The sequence below is a fragment of the Python bivittatus genome, unplaced genomic scaffold, assembly GCF_059951505.1.
Source record: "Python bivittatus isolate LINGU-HERP-01145 unplaced genomic scaffold, Pbiv_v1 ctg000580_np1212, whole genome shotgun sequence".
NCBI classification, from domain to species: domain Eukaryota; kingdom Metazoa; phylum Chordata; class Lepidosauria; order Squamata; family Pythonidae; genus Python; species Python bivittatus.
The window spans coordinates 13,278,774-13,293,810 of record NW_028277087.1 but is presented as its reverse complement, the minus strand read 5'-3'; the positions used below and the strand labels follow the sequence as shown (position 1 = coordinate 13,293,810).

General features: G+C 39.0%; 2 protein-coding genes across 3 annotated transcripts in view; one reads left to right on the top strand and one right to left on the bottom strand.

Annotated features, from left to right (window-relative positions):
* The window catches only part of FANCM (FA complementation group M), a 52,582-nt gene extending 44,511 nt beyond the window's left edge, over window positions 1–8,071 (bottom strand). Inside the window, exons 1-4 of one of the 2 annotated variants that reach the window (XM_088149608.1) lie at window positions 7,144–8,071; window positions 5,677–5,849; window positions 3,072–3,149; window positions 2,241–2,399 (exon numbers count right to left, since the gene is read on the bottom strand). In XM_088149608.1, the coding sequence (XP_088005734.1) occupies window positions 2,241–2,399; window positions 3,072–3,149; window positions 5,677–5,849; window positions 7,144–7,627 (894 nt within the window). In that variant the 5' untranslated portion in view covers window positions 7,628–8,071. The remainder of the gene's footprint in view (window positions 1–2,240; window positions 2,400–3,071; window positions 3,150–5,676; window positions 5,850–7,143) is intronic. The other variant, XM_088149607.1, reaches the window with a different exon arrangement.
* Window positions 8,072–8,176: 105 nt separating this feature from the next.
* On the top strand, window positions 8,177–14,630 carry FKBP3 (FKBP prolyl isomerase 3). Its single transcript, XM_007434140.4, has 7 exons — window positions 8,177–8,475; window positions 10,506–10,607; window positions 11,236–11,343; window positions 12,178–12,313; window positions 12,671–12,738; window positions 13,416–13,513; window positions 14,421–14,630. The coding sequence occupies exons 1-7, from the start codon at window positions 8,374–8,376 to the stop codon at window positions 14,473–14,475; spliced, it is 669 nt and encodes a 222-aa protein (XP_007434202.1). The 5' UTR covers window positions 8,177–8,373; the 3' UTR covers window positions 14,476–14,630.
* Window positions 14,631–15,037: the final 407 nt, after the last annotated feature.

The window sequence follows — 15,037 nt, the reverse complement described above, 5'->3', positions numbered from 1 at the left end:
AGCCCAGGAAAACAGGAAGGGGTGAGGAAGAAACTCAAGACATGTTGACTCTCTTGGGCATAAGAGGGAGGGAGGGAAAGGGAAATACTATCAGGCTTCCAAGTTTCTATTGTTATAGCCTATGTCAGCAGAATTCCAATATTTCTTGTGTTGTCTGTTTCCTGACCTGGCTCCCTCTCTGATTCTTAGTGGAGGAAATTAAGCATAGGACAAAAGAGTAATGCTGGCAGATGAAAGAGAGGCAGAGAAGTACTTGATTGCCTCCAGTGCAGCCTTCAGGTAGGCCTCACTCTATACACCATCTGATCTGCCTAGAAAATTCCTTCTCTTATGCTCCAACTGATATCCTATCTACTTCATTGCTCTCAGCTCCCTAGTGAGAGCGGTGAAAAGGGGGTCAGGCACAGGACACTGTATGAGAACTTTATCTGAATGAGACAGCAGCAACCAGTGATCTTTGCAGCGGCTTGCTCTCTCTCTCTCTCTCTCAGTCACATGTTCACTTAGTGACCGTTTCACTTAATGATCAAGTAAGAACCAATTGCAATCACTAAATGAGGACTACCTGTACTAATATTTAAAGCAGAATATAACTATGAATATCAACTATATTACCTAACATTTTAAATATGTGTTTCAATTATACCTGGACCTCATAAGATATAAAACCAAAACCCAGAGATTTCATCTATCAGGTTGTGCTGAAATGTCTACATAAATCATGAAAGACAGCTTCTCTGATGATGGAAATATAGCATTATGCTTTCATAAGAACTATTCCTCTTCCCAAGATAAATAAAACATAAAAAGGAAATTTTAATTGCATACAAAGGTGACTGCTTCCCTGTCTGGAAAGTACAAACAAGGCATTGCACAGAACATGAAGAGAACTAAGATATTTTAATCTATATTTGAAGAGAACAAAGGTATTCTGAGATTTCAATTATTCTCTCTGCTGTAGAAAGTATATCAACAAATTTTGGGTAACTCAACTAAAGAGATGACTTCCCTACCAGGCTCTATTATTTCCCCCAGGAGCTTGACTGTTTCCTAGGGGCAGTAACTATGCTAGAAAACAGACTAACAACTGCACCAGAATGCCAATAAAACTGAGGTACTCTGCATAGATGGTTGACAACCCCAGGAATCTTCTCCTGGATGATGTAGAACTTCCTCTGAAGAAACAGATGCATAGCTCAGGGTGGTGATAGTGGCTGCTTTTTTATTCCAATCTGTCACTAGAATCACAGCCAGTTTCTGTGTCAAGAATGGTCTATATCAGGTTTTGGCTGGTGCAACTATTATGGTCTCATCTACACTGGGACAGGGTAATTTTAGTCATCCATACCCTAATAACCTCATTACTAGAATAAAGCAATGCAACTAGATGGAACTACCTTTCTAGATGGTCTGGCAGCTGCAGCTGATGCAGAATAGAGCTGCCAATTAAATGCCATATTACATTAGTCTTATTTTATTTATTACTTACATTACTATGCTGCCCAGTTCATTCTAGATTCTAGGCAGCACTGCTTCCCATGTGCTGTCGGGTCCAATTTAAAGTTTTGACATAAAGGCAATGTTGGGCTCCAGGGTTTAGTGACCATGGTTATTAAACCCTGAAGCCCAACACTGCCCATCAGATACTGTCCATGAAAGCTTACACCAGTATTCTGACATAAATCTACAAAGTCATAAATACAAAGAACCCAATTATTTGAAAAGGTGCCTCCAACACTATTTAAGCCATATGATAAGATCAGTTAGAAAACACTTATAAAAGAATCATAATTACAGTTCATTGTAATGTGATCTGCACAGGGCCAACTGGAAAATGAAAATACAGAATCCCCAAATTTAGCACCTAGTTAATTACAAAACTGCCCAAAGCTAGTCTCTGAATTCTTCCAGGAATAAACCACAACCTTTGATCAGACATGCTAGAGTGACTTTAATGAGAGAAACTGCAGCAAAATGCAAACACAATCAGTATAATTCACCAACTATTAAGCATTCTATTGTCAATCTAATTACACATTTCATTTTTTAAGTTTTAAACTTTTGGAAAATAAGTTCAGAAACACACTAGTAAATCCAATATTTCATTGAACAGGCTCAATAAGCAGAACTTCATTAGCAAAATGAAAAAAAAATAGTAATTCAAGGGTTGAATAAAATTTCCCTTAATTCTTACACGTTAATTCTATAGTTTCATAGTTCTAAAACAAAGTAGAACTCACCCGTATGTAAGCATTCTGAATTTCAGCCAATTCTTTCCCAAGTGGAACAACACATTTTTCAACCCGTCGCTCATAAGAATAAGGCTGAATATCAGGAGAATCTTCAGAGCAAAGTTCTATGTGTGAAATTAACAGGTTGGTAATAACTTGCTGCACAGCCTGTGAAGAAGTGCAAAGAAGTTGTTATGCCTCTGTATCTTGCTTAGGCTCATGTTAGCATAGTAAAAATCAGACATATCTGCATATAGAGTTTCAGACAGTTAAATTATTTTAGATACTTATTATCCTTTCCTAATCTTCACAGTCTGTTTTGTAAATCTTATAGAAGGGCAAGACAGAATGAGGGAAGAATTCACTTAGGCCTGTCGGGTTTATAACACGTGCATGAAGAAGCAGACAGGATTACTTGACATAAATTTCCAAAATCAAGCTGGCTATGGATGTATGATTTTTAAATTTTAAAAATATGTTGGGATAAACTTGTGAGTGTATTGCTTTTAAGTTGATTTTAAAAGCTTTTTCCTCAAAACCGGCAAAATATAAAAAATATTTTTACCCCAGACATAAACACTGTGGATGTCACATTCGCAACGTGAACCTGTAGAAGATCCCAGTGGCTTCCAATATTTAACTAATGGCATCTATTACAGTTTTTGCCAGTTCCATTCTGTCAGTTTAAACCTCAGCTAATAAAGAAACTGTACAATAGAAGGAAACAACTTTACAGAACTGAGACATGCATTCAAGTACAGCAACTGTTTTAAAAACCAAGACAGATAATATATGATTACTAAGAAAATCTGGGTCGCTGAACAAAAGGAATTGACTCACCTTTGCATCACTGCCAGGAGTTGCACTCAGAGCCAAGACTCGAAACTCTTTAGTATACTTGCATAATTCTTTCACAACCTGAAGGGAGAATAACTTTAATCACCACTAAGTTTGTTCTATTACATCCAAAATAATTCTAATAAAATCCAAAATATGAACAAGGCAGACTCTGACTCCCAAATAATAGCATCTAACAAATAAACCAAAATCCAGCTTGAGTAAAATACATTTGTATCTCGGTGAGGTGTAAGCCTGTATTTGCAAACTTCTGCTCCTAGAACAGGGTTGGATAAACCCAAAGGCAAACTCCCCAGCACCATGAGACAGCATGGTTGAAACTAAACTGCAGCGTGGCCAGCTTTCACAGGTTAAAAAATTCATTTCCACACTTTGCTGTGATGGCTCATACCTGAGATTCTCCTCCCGCCCTAGGGCAAGCTAATAAATTTCCTTATGCTTGCCCAATGTCAACTCGGGAAGTTGATGTCAAGTAGGAAATAGTCTCTAATCCTGTCCAGCTGGTGGAACAATATAAGGCAACAAATAACAAATATTTCCAAAACCAACTGTCCCAGATCAATGTAGGGTACAACAAATAGCACTATTCAGATCAGGATTGCTATACTGTGCATTTCTTCCCACCAAGAGCTCTTTTTATGACAGAATCTGCATTGGGTTTAGTAAAACTGCCTTCTTTCTTAAGTGTCAGTGATGGGATTAAGAGCAGAGTTCCTTCAAGGCAATTGAGCTCACTATCATATACTGTATGTGAATTGGTAAATACTTCCCAGAAAGTACTTAAGAGTTATCAGAGATCAAAATTCCTTTCTTACTTTATGCACGTAGGCAGATCGTATCAGCCTGCTCAGACTCCTGACAGGAGCAATTGCTCTATATTCAAAAATCTCTTTGTACAGTATGTCTTTGCTTTAGTTTACTGGACATACTTAAGAATTTTTAAACTTATTCCATCAAACATCCATGGGGACCAATGTCTCTGTAAGGCAGGATTATCAAAGTTTGTGATACTGCACACCCAAAGAATGATAAATGTCATCCCACCAACAGAAATAAATTATTTCATTATGATTAGGGTTCATCAAATAACAAACATATAACTTACTTTTATTATGATAATATCCCAAGGTTTTCCAAACTTTGTGGTACCAAATGCCCACTATAGGCTTGCACAGACAAAACGTCAGCATGCTACAGAAAATATGTACTGGCAAGGCAGGAAGCAAAGCCTGGAGTGATTTTTCGACAACACTCCCATAATCCAAGTCTGATTAGGGTTTTGGGGTTTTTTAGGTAATCTCTAAGCTTGTTATGGCTACTTGGGGAGGTTATGACTCACACTTTGAAAACCTCTTCTCTAGAGTCTTAAACCTATAGTATAATTTCTATACTATATAGTGTAGTAAATAGATGGACATAGTTAAAATATCTGGAATATGTGCACAATGTCTTCTTTAAAAAGAAATTCTGTTTCTTCCTGGAGATCTAAGAACCACAGAGAGTTTATAACTCAAACATTCCACATTTTATGGATGATTTCATTTTAAAAGATGAGGTAGACAGCATGTCTTCTGTCAAAATAGCTGTTGGCTTCTTTTTCCCAGGAATCTTTTCATTTCATTGGCCTATGGCCAAATGCTTTTTCTTGAAATTTGTCTATATTTTCTTTGCTAACATTCTTATCCAAATTATATTATTTATATGATGCCTGTTCTGTTATACTGAAGAGAAATATAGAAAAAAGTAGAAAAAGTGGATTAATCCTAAACCAATTAAAAAGAATTTGGAAAGAAGTTAAAAAATGAAATAGAAAAGTAGTGCATTCTTGTGGCTTGCTGGCAATCTTTTAATTTACAGATAAAATTAAGCCGCCCAGAGTCCCCCATTGGGGGGAGATGGGCGGGGACAAGATAGATAGATAGATAGATAGATAGATAGATAGATAGATAGATAGATAGACAGACAGACAGACAGACAGACAGAACCAATTTCAGATTTTCTACTTATAACTCATATAAGCTATAAGATTTTCTACTTATGAGATTTAATGTTACAGTGGCAAAAATAAATCTATCATATTTCTTTGTTTTTTACATATATTTAATGGTGTCATGCCTGTTGGATGAAAAGTGGAATTTTTCAACTCTCATCCCAGAAATCCTGTTTCTTGCTGCAAAGGAATCCTATTTCTTTTTCAGTACATACAGTGAAAAGTCAATATAAAAATACTACTCTAATTCAGTTCAAAATAGCCAAATGAGGTTCTAAAGTACTCATCAACAGCTGGGACTTGTTTAACCAGCATTTAGAGCAGTGGTGGGCAGCCTACAGTTCTTGAAATTTCAAAATTCCTGTTTAGTAAATCAGTTCAAATTTATAGAAAGAGCTAACTGTCCTTTCCCTCCAATCTGCTGCTTGGGAGAGAAAGAACAGAAGAGGGAAAGAATGGATGCCTTCATTGATTTTTGGCTCTGGCCACACTCACTGTTTCCTCCAGTCTAATGTGTGCTCCTCGACAGATTGCTTTTTAAAAAATAATCTATTCAACTATATAGGACAGAGTATCAGCTTGTACAATCTACAATACCTGACAATATGCATGATTTCCAAGAGCTTTGTGGGCTTCATCAATAACCAGGCATTTAATTTCTGCTGCTGGACATGTTCCACGAGAAAGATCATTTGCCATTATTTGAGGAGTAAGAAAGAAGACTCTTTTGGTGCGCCAGATTTCTTTCCGATCAAAAATTTGGGTACCTCCTGAAAAAGGTGAGCAAAATCTGTAGTAATGTCTAAACATACATAGCACAGCCATTTCACCGGCAATTCATGAAATATATATTCTAGCAGAGTTTACATTAAATGCATTCTTATACTTCAAAAATCAGCGTATAGGTTCCTACACTGCTAGCCAGAAAAACATTTTTAAGTTACAGCATTTCAGAATAAAAAAGAAAACTTGCTCTATCCCATTTTAAATAGAATGATAGTACTGAAAATGGGAAATTACTTGCATTTTGCATGAAGTACCAGTCAGTGATCATGAATATTGTCACAGATCAAATTGAGATTTAATTGCACTATTTTTTTCCAAACTAAAGCCCACCAAATGTGTTGGACTACAAATCACCTAATGGTTGCACAAGCTTGCAAAACAGAAACTGCAATTCAAAGCCTGGGCAAGATTGCTTTATTGCAAGGCATCTTGGCTGTGTTTGGGTACTAGAAGCATACATATTTATACATATATACACACTCTATCTTGTAAACAAAATATTCAAGGTAGTCAGGGTCCAATCCTCTACCCGCTTTAAGCATGTAGAGCAGTGGTTCTTAAACTGGGGTAATTACCCCAAGGAGGTAATTTGGGCATATCCTCTGGGTAATGGAGCAATTTCTAATTGCTTCTTTGTGATTCAAGGATCCAGTTTGGGACTGCCCCTGCCAAAACACTTGAGTAAAACAACAGAGTCAGGTTGTAATTCCAGGTATCAGTTTTGTACAGAAGGATGGATTTTGCAAATAAGTACCTAACATTTAAAAAATAAATTAACAAGGATCTGCCTGCTGCTCCAAAAAGTTAGCACAATTGTTCTTCAATTTATTCTGTATATTTGAGAAATATACACAACTTTTTTTTAAAAAAAACCAAGGTTGCTGAATAAAGTACATCATGAAATTAACAGCCCAACCATAGTATATATGCAATGCCAGCCTCATCAACAGAAATTGGGCTGCTTGGAAATGGTTCTGACAAATCATGACATCAATCCAACCGCAACTGGGCACGTAAAAAGGAAAAATTCCTTTCAGTCCAACTCCACTACTGGTCCTTTTATTCGGAAACAAGGAGTGCCCTTGTCTTATTCTGGAACTTCTTTTCAACTTCACAACCTGGCCTACAGCCCCGATCACTATCGCTTCCCACCCAAGCACTGACCACATCCTGCTTAACTTTTCACGGGAGCAAAGACACGAGCTCCTCTCCGCGAGCAGGCGGCTCACGCAAAACAGCGCGTTCGCGGGCACGTGCAGGGCGTGACCAAGCACCCACCCGTCATCTCGGCCATGTGCGCGGCGGGGATGCCTAGGAGGCGGGCGCACGCCTCCCGTTGCTGAGCCACTAACGGCTTGGTCGGGGCCAGGAAGAGGATCTTGCCGCCGGGGAACCACCGGTAGAAATTGTACATGACCACGGCGGCCACCAGGGTTTTGCCCAGCCCGGTCGGCAGGCAGAGCAGCGTGTTGGCGAGGAGCGCCTCCCGTGCCGCTCGAACCTGGTAGGCGCGCTCTTCGACGCGCCCGCCAGACGGGAATATCCACAGAGCGCCTGGCGCGCCGCCAATAAATCCCCGGGCACCGGAACCGCCTGGCGGAGAGAGCCAGGACGGCGAATCCGCTGCCTCGGCCTCCGTGGCCGCCGCCAGCAGCGCCGCCTCTTCTTCCTCCTCCTCCTCCTCCTCTTCCACCGCCGGCACAGGAGTAGGCTGCGCTCCCCATGCTTGGAAGAGCGTGGCCTGCCGGCTTTTGCCTTTCATTTCACCAGCGCCTCCGCCGCCTTCCCGCTGCGCTCACGCAACTGCCCTCAGTCGGTAGCGACGCCATCTTGACGGCCATCGAAAACCCCGCCGCCTTCGAGAAGGCCCCTGATTGGCCGGGCCCAAGATCACGTGCTCCCTTGTCTCCCTCTCCATCGCTACCACAGAAGGGGGTTCTGACAAGGGAGGTAGCGACTTTTCTACCATTTATTATTGAAACGCCTGCAGACATGCAAACGAGTCGCCTCCAAGGCTCTCCTGAAGAACAGCTAGGAAGATCAGACACGAGCATTTGGTTTTAAATCTCCATTTCTGAAAATACACAATCCAGCTGTTAACATCTATTCTATCTTAAACGTCTTAACTCTGAATCGGGCAAGGCTTGACAGAAGTCAAAGCAGGAGCGGACTACGCTTCCCAGCATAGCTTGCGGAGATAGAAGATAGAAGTGGGATTTTTAGAGGGAGCAATCAACTCTCGAGGAGACTACAATACCCAGCATGCATCAGGAGTTGCTCCGTCGACCTGGTTTTTGCGTCATCCCAATTACGTGGCAGCAGCCAAGCTTCGGCTTGCCCAGATAGGACTACGCTACCCAGCATGCCCAACAGGAAGGGACGAACGGAACCGCATTGGGACGGAGGTCGTGGGGCGCGCCAAGGAGTGTTGTGGGTGTGTGAGGGGCGGCTGAGGTGCTGAAGAGTTCCCGGACCTGATCCGAGCGGGCGCCCGCGTGAGGCGATTCCATGGCGGACCGCGCGCGCCCTTGGAGTCTGGAGGAGCTGCGGAGCGACGCGCTGCCCAAACGGGAGATTATCCACTTTCTGCAGGAGCAAGCGGCACACAGGGTGGGGGCCGGAGGCGCGATCTGACGGGTGGGCAGACTCCATTCACACATTCATGCGGGGTAGGATGGACACGTGTCGCCGCCGGGCTTTAATTTGGCCAGGAGATGTGTGCGAAGTTGCGAGGTCCCATCCTCCCCTGCCTTTTTTGTCCTCGTTTCGTCCCCCATTTTCCCTTGGTCAAGGCTCCCCATTTCTTAACCCTGTCCGGCCCGTCGGACCAAACCGTATAGATCTCTTCAGACGTGACGAGAACCTTCGGGCGGGGCCGAGTTCTCTTTTTTCCCTTTTTCATCTCACGTGGCTGCGGCAGTCCCCCATGCCAGCTTGGGCTTATCTGAAATGGCCGTAGGGATAGCGGGAAAACAGCCTTTCCACGTCTACGGGGGTTCGTCTGTCGCTTTTCCTTGGACAGGAGAATGAGTGCTTCGGAGGGAGGCGACACCGTTGTAGAAAGACGTTTCTCATTCCCACGTTATACTCTTTCCAGACCTTTGCAGGCGCCGGGATAAATGGCTGACGGAAAACTCGTTTGCGCCGTTATAGAAATCAGTGCTCCCTTACCAAAAAGCTTCTCGTGGAACATGTCTGTACTTAAGTATGAGTGAGAATGAATACATACAAATAGGGCCGTCCAATTATGGCGAAAATGATTTAATGATTTTTTTTTTCGTTCTAAAAGTTTGGGTTCTCTAAGGCCTAGGAACCCATTGGAAAACTCACCAAGCTCTCTGTTTACTATTTGAAGCAGCCTATTTAATAATTATTTTTCAGATGATCAGTTACTTTCTGGCATATGGCCATTGTAGATGCGGTATATCCTTCCTACTGGTTACTTGATAAATACCTGCTTTACTTTGATATTGCATCTAAGGGTCTTAGTTGTTTTTTGTAAAGGTCCTGCAGGCTAGTAATTTAGAGCTCATTCTCTATACAGCTCTCTATATCTAAATGTGAAGGTTTATAATTTTTTAGGTGGTAGGGAAAGCATATACAACTTGAATGAATTTTCAAAGTTATTTAATAGTTCTTGATGTCAATTATGACTATTTATTTCATTTATTCACCCTCCGTTCAGAGAAGCTATTTCTCAGTTTGTTTAGGGCTTATTTATTTGCATATTTATTGCCTGCCTTTTCAGAACATAAAGTGTTCTCATTATGAACTTGGAAACAAAAGGTGTTTACAGGACTATGTTTAAGAAATGAGTCTCCTCTCTGGAATGAGGAAAAATGTCCAGAAACCTCCAGTTCTAGACACATTTGTAGAGACATGCTTTTGAAAGATAATGCAGCAAAAACAAGATGTAAGCCCTGGAGAGTTTTCTGTATGCATTCATCTGATATTATCTGTGATAATTTGAAAGGAATTGCTGGGGGATAAAAAACCTTAATTTTTGAAATTGAAATGATTCAGATGAATTCTTTAAGAATCAAAGAAGGTTTCAGTTTACAGTGCACAGGAGAAAGATACTGTATAACTGAAAGCTTCTTTGGTTCTATTTTTAATTTTAGCTGAAATAGATATGGGCGTGAGATCATAGGCTTGCCTACAGTATATGGAATTTCCCACATGAATGAACCAGCTCCTGAGATTATTGTTTTGAAAACAAATTGTGATTTGTTTTTAAATTTATTTAAAGCTTATCTACAATCTCATGAACTACTTATATTGCAAATGAATTGTATGTTTATCTTCAATAAAATTGGCAGATATGAAAAATGAAGAGAGATGTTTATTCTGAAGAAGAGAATGATATTCTTTTCATTGTGTCTTTTGCTCTTTTTCGGTCTTATAATTGGGTTGTGTTTTGCAGTTTGCTGTGACCACCCTGAAAGGAGTTCTTAGTATAGGAATCCCGGTTCTTGGATTTCAGGATCAATAATTAAATTTATTTGATGCTAGTAGAAATTTCGGATATACTTCAAATTTCCGCACTGTAAAGTGTATATGCCGTTCCAGTTCACTTTGCAGTATAGACAAATTTGGCATTTATTACATAAAGCTGAGCTAACCTTAAGTTTCATTTCTAGTTTCTTGCAGAGCACAAGTTGCTTGGTCAGATAAAAAATGTGGCTAAAACTGCTAGTAAGGATCAGTTAATAACAGCATACAACCAGCTTTTTGAAACAAAGGTAGGTTCCTATCTTATTTAAAATGAGTTATTAATATAGATTTTATGCACAAGTCTTATATTTGCCTTATTTTACCAATGCTTTATTTGTAAACTGAAAATAGATGGTAAGTTCAGTGGATAGATCAGGTACTTTTTCTACAGAAAGTGCTGGGGATCTCTAGTTAAAATGGACCACAGACTTGCTATACTGAGAAAGTTCTTGTCCAAATTCCTAGATATACTGCTTCCAATCAGACTAGGATGAGTATATAAAAATGGTCAAACTAGCTTTCAAAACTCATGTGTTACTTGAATGTTCTCTCTAGAAAGTTATTTTAGTTAAATGTCATCATTTTAGGACATTTAGGACAGGAAGGCCTGGCGCAATATGGTTCATAGGGTCACGAAGAGTCGGACACGACTTAACGACTAAACAACAACAACATCATTTTAACTTGAACTTACTAGATAGTACTCATCCATTTTATATGGGAGACGAATACTGACATTTTAGAGGAAGATTTTAAGATTGCACCAAGAAAACGTTTGTGAAATGGCTTGAACTTTCAAAATATAATAATATTATTATTAATAATAATAATAATGCTTCTATAATATCCTTAGATCACTAAAATGTACTTTTGCAGAGCTTTAAGGACACAGAGAGTACTGAGCAAGTGGCAGAACAGGTGAAAAATGTCAAGATTGATGAAGGCCAACCCAAAAAGACAAAATCTGAAGAAGTTATTGATGAGGTAAGTTGGGAAATACTTCAGTCATATTTTTTCAATTTCTGGTAGGTGAGTAAAAAAAAAACCATGTACAAATGAGAGAGGGATATAAAAAAATAACAATATGCCTAGCATAGCATAGATATGTAAGAAACAGGTTTAGTTACCTATTGAAAACACTGCTATGATTATAGAAACCGTAGTGCAAAGTAGGTGGTTTATAGCTGTTTAAATATAAATTCATTCACAGTGTGATAATCAAAAGTGTCTGAATTTGAGTGGGTAGTGACTTTGTTTTGCTCATTATATCTTTTAGAGTTCTATTCTGATTTCTGAAATTTTATGTGTATAGGGCAAAATGGTCAACTCAGGCTTGAACACATAATCCTTTTAAAATAAAATATATATGATCAAATATATATGACTTTGAGCTTAATGGTTTATATTGCAATCCTCCATATATATTTTCAGAAATCTCCATTGTAATAAATAGGACACATTTCTGGATATGTATTTGTCAGTTCAGAGTTTTATAATTTTTGGGGACCAGCTGCATAAAGACATTTGCAAAGAATTCTCAGTTAAATTGTGGTTCTAATCTTAACAGAGCTATTAATTAGCAGGTTTCCAGTTGCTAAAAAGATGTGTTTCACATAGAGAAAGATCCCCTCCCCTAGAAGGAGGGACAGAACTCACGTAAAACCTTGTAAAATGTATACTTCTCCAACTGAGAGTGTATGAAAAGGAAGGTGGACTATGTATACCATTCTAAAGATAGACTATACAAAACCTTGAACAACTTTTGTATCTTTGAAATAGTGAGGTTGACTGTTTTGTTTCCTTCCATTTTCAATGCAGGCTTCCCCAAAATATACCAAGTCAATTCTGAAAAGGGGGGATAAAATTAACTTTCCAAAAAAGGGTGATGTTGTTCACTGCTGGTATACAGGAAAGCTGCAAGATGGAACAGTCTTTGACAGTAATATTCAAACAAGTAAGTATTTAGAAAAGATAGCTCTTTTTTAAAAAGCTAGCAAAGCTTTTAAAGGCTCAAGTGGCTTTCATTGAAGCCTTGATGATGGAGCTACAGTCTCTCTCAAAAAATAAATTGGAGTTCAGTAAAACTGTATTGCAAATGCTCTACAATTTGCATTTGTTCAAGCCGGAATGGAGGTTCTTTCTATCTTGGAAAGATGATTTATTGGAGTTCTTGTGAATCAAGTCTGGTCTTCCCTACATTGTATTTCCTACTCACACACAAAGGAGAAAGCAAATACTATATTAAGATTTGAGTTTGTTAAGGGTTTCCCGTTGTTAATCTGATAGATTTGGTTGCAAACTATTCTTTCAGGTTCAAAGAAAAAAAAAGCATCTAAACCATTGAGCTTCAAGGTTGGTGTTGGAAAAGTGATTCGAGGTGTAAGTATGCTAATGTGGGTGCTGAGTGTATCAGGTTCTCATACCCTTTCATTATTAGAAAATAACTGGCCCTGCAGCTGTTAGGCCATCTGTCTGAATTCTTTCAGCAAGAGGAAGCATTGGTATATGGGATCCTGTTAGCCCTTTAGATTCTTTTATCCTGCCAGGAATGAGGGGAGCACACCTTTGGCAGTCTACCCATACTTTTCCTGAATATAAAAATCTTGGACCAGTGTCCAAGTGTCATTAATTGCAGAGGTTTTTGGGGAGGGCTGTGTATCATACGTGTATCATATACTGTATATGATGTATTACATGTTTGTAGCTGTCACTTCTGACACTTTCCTTAGTTCTAGTTTTGGGTTGTAGGAAGATTGTTTACTAGTTCTGTATCTTTCCCAAGGGAGAAAACTGCAATCTTCTGTGATACTGAAATCTCTGGGTTATAAAGGAATTCCTTAAATTAATCTCCTTGTTTAAATCATATAGATAGAATAATAAAAAATGAATTATTGCATTGACAAGAAGTGGTTGAATAAAAGAAAGTAATATAGGTTAAATATTCTATAGGAGTCAATCTCCCTAATCTTTAGATGAATTTTGTAGGCCTGATGAAAATATCTTGTATGTCCTTATTAATACTGTAACCAGAACATGTTTCTCTTCTAATTTTTTAGTGGGACGAAGCCTTACTGACAATGAGCAAAGGGGAAAAGGCTAATTTGGAAATTGAGCCAGAATGGGCTTATGGGAAGAAAGGGCAGCCTGATGCCAAATATCCTTGTGACATTTATCACTATGTAGAGATTGCAAAAATCATTTTTCCTATACAGTGCTGATTAAGAGAGCACACTATTTTTTCCCAGCAGTTTTCCAATGTTGCAGAAGTCACCATTGCTGTCCATTATACTAATAGTGTCTTTATTGACAGATCCATCAGTGGAAAGACCTCTCTATAGATTTGTGGAACAGTGGTGGGTGTGGGTAAGGAGGTAGGATAGAATAAGGCAAAGTTCAGGTGGTAATCTTGGTCCACTCATCTAATGTTGGATGCAAAGCAGAAAGCGGGAAGAAAACATGTCTTTCACTGATTTAATTAGATGTTCTCTTGCTGCCTGATCTTGGTGACTAAGTAATCTTTTACTGGCTGCAGTAATGGTATAATTGGGGAGAGGGAAGAAAGGAGACTCCATAAATTGAAGCAACTAAGAATTAGCAAAGAGGTAGAAAAGGAAAAGTGGACATTGGTGGGTGGTTAGAACATTTTAGATTTTCTAATTTCATGCCTAAATCCTCTAATGGGCATCTGCTTCCAGCAATGTCTAGCTGTTCTTCTGACTATGACAGTACCATGCCTAAAATGGTAACAGTAAGTAGTTCTGTATCAGAGCCCAAGAACCATCTCTGCGTAACTGGTTATTTGTGTCTGAAGAGGAATAGATGGCATTGCCATTTGTAATGGGGAAGAAAACTTAAAAACTTTGAGCAACCTGCTGGATTATGTGTAACACAGAATTTATGAGCATTCGTTACTCAGTTGCCAAAGCTCCAATTTGAGCTATATGCTGAACAAGAATAGCTTGTGAAAGGTCATGTAACTTACAAAACATGACATCAACCTGGAAGTATGGATGCATTTGCAAAACAATATTATATAAGAAATTCCTTAACTTCTATTTCAGGATTCCACCCAATGCAAAACTTTTCTTTGAAGTTGAACTCGTAGATATTGAATGATGGATTGTCTCCTCTTCAGTCTTGAATAATTGTGAAGATACTTCTGATTTCAGGGAAATGCAAATGTGGCCTTTTATCTGATAGATGGAGGAGTCAAAAGCTCTTGTTGCAATTACAGTACAATGTCTGTATAACTAAAAACTAGTTTATATGTGGCTTTGACTGATGTTCTGTAGCAAGATCTCGCAGAAAATGCTGATTTATTAAGCACTTTGTGCTCTCTATGAAAAGAAATTTAAGATCAGGATTCCTGATTTGCTGGGTTATAATTTCCATCCCTTTCAGCCAAATCACCATATACATTTTGTTAATCTATTTTAGTCTTTCTGATTCCACAAGGAATAGCAGATTATATATGCTTAAATCAATAATCTTAATCCTGCAGGCATACATATCAGAATAGCAGGGCATAGAGTGGTTATTTGACTGCATCGTAATCAGTCAGATGTACACCATGTTGTATTTCAACAAGAAGGACAGGGTTTGAATGTTCTTACTTTCAAAGCAGATTAACGAAAGAGTAGAGTTAAGAATTTTGGACCAAATATGGACCCTGGCTTCT

Bases quoted from the DNA above. Each gene is read 5' to 3' on its own strand.
- FKBP3 (XM_007434140.4), top strand. From the start codon at position 8,374: ATGGCGGACCGCGCGCGCCCTTGGAGTCTGGAGGAGCTGCGGAGCGAC. The intron at 11,344-12,177 runs GTAAGTTGGGAA...TTTTCAATGCAG, and splicing joins CTGAAGAAGTTATTGATGAG to GCTTCCCCAAAATATACCAA. The intron at 13,514-14,420 runs ATATCCTTGTGA...CTTCTATTTCAG, and splicing joins AAAGGGCAGCCTGATGCCAA to GATTCCACCCAATGCAAAAC.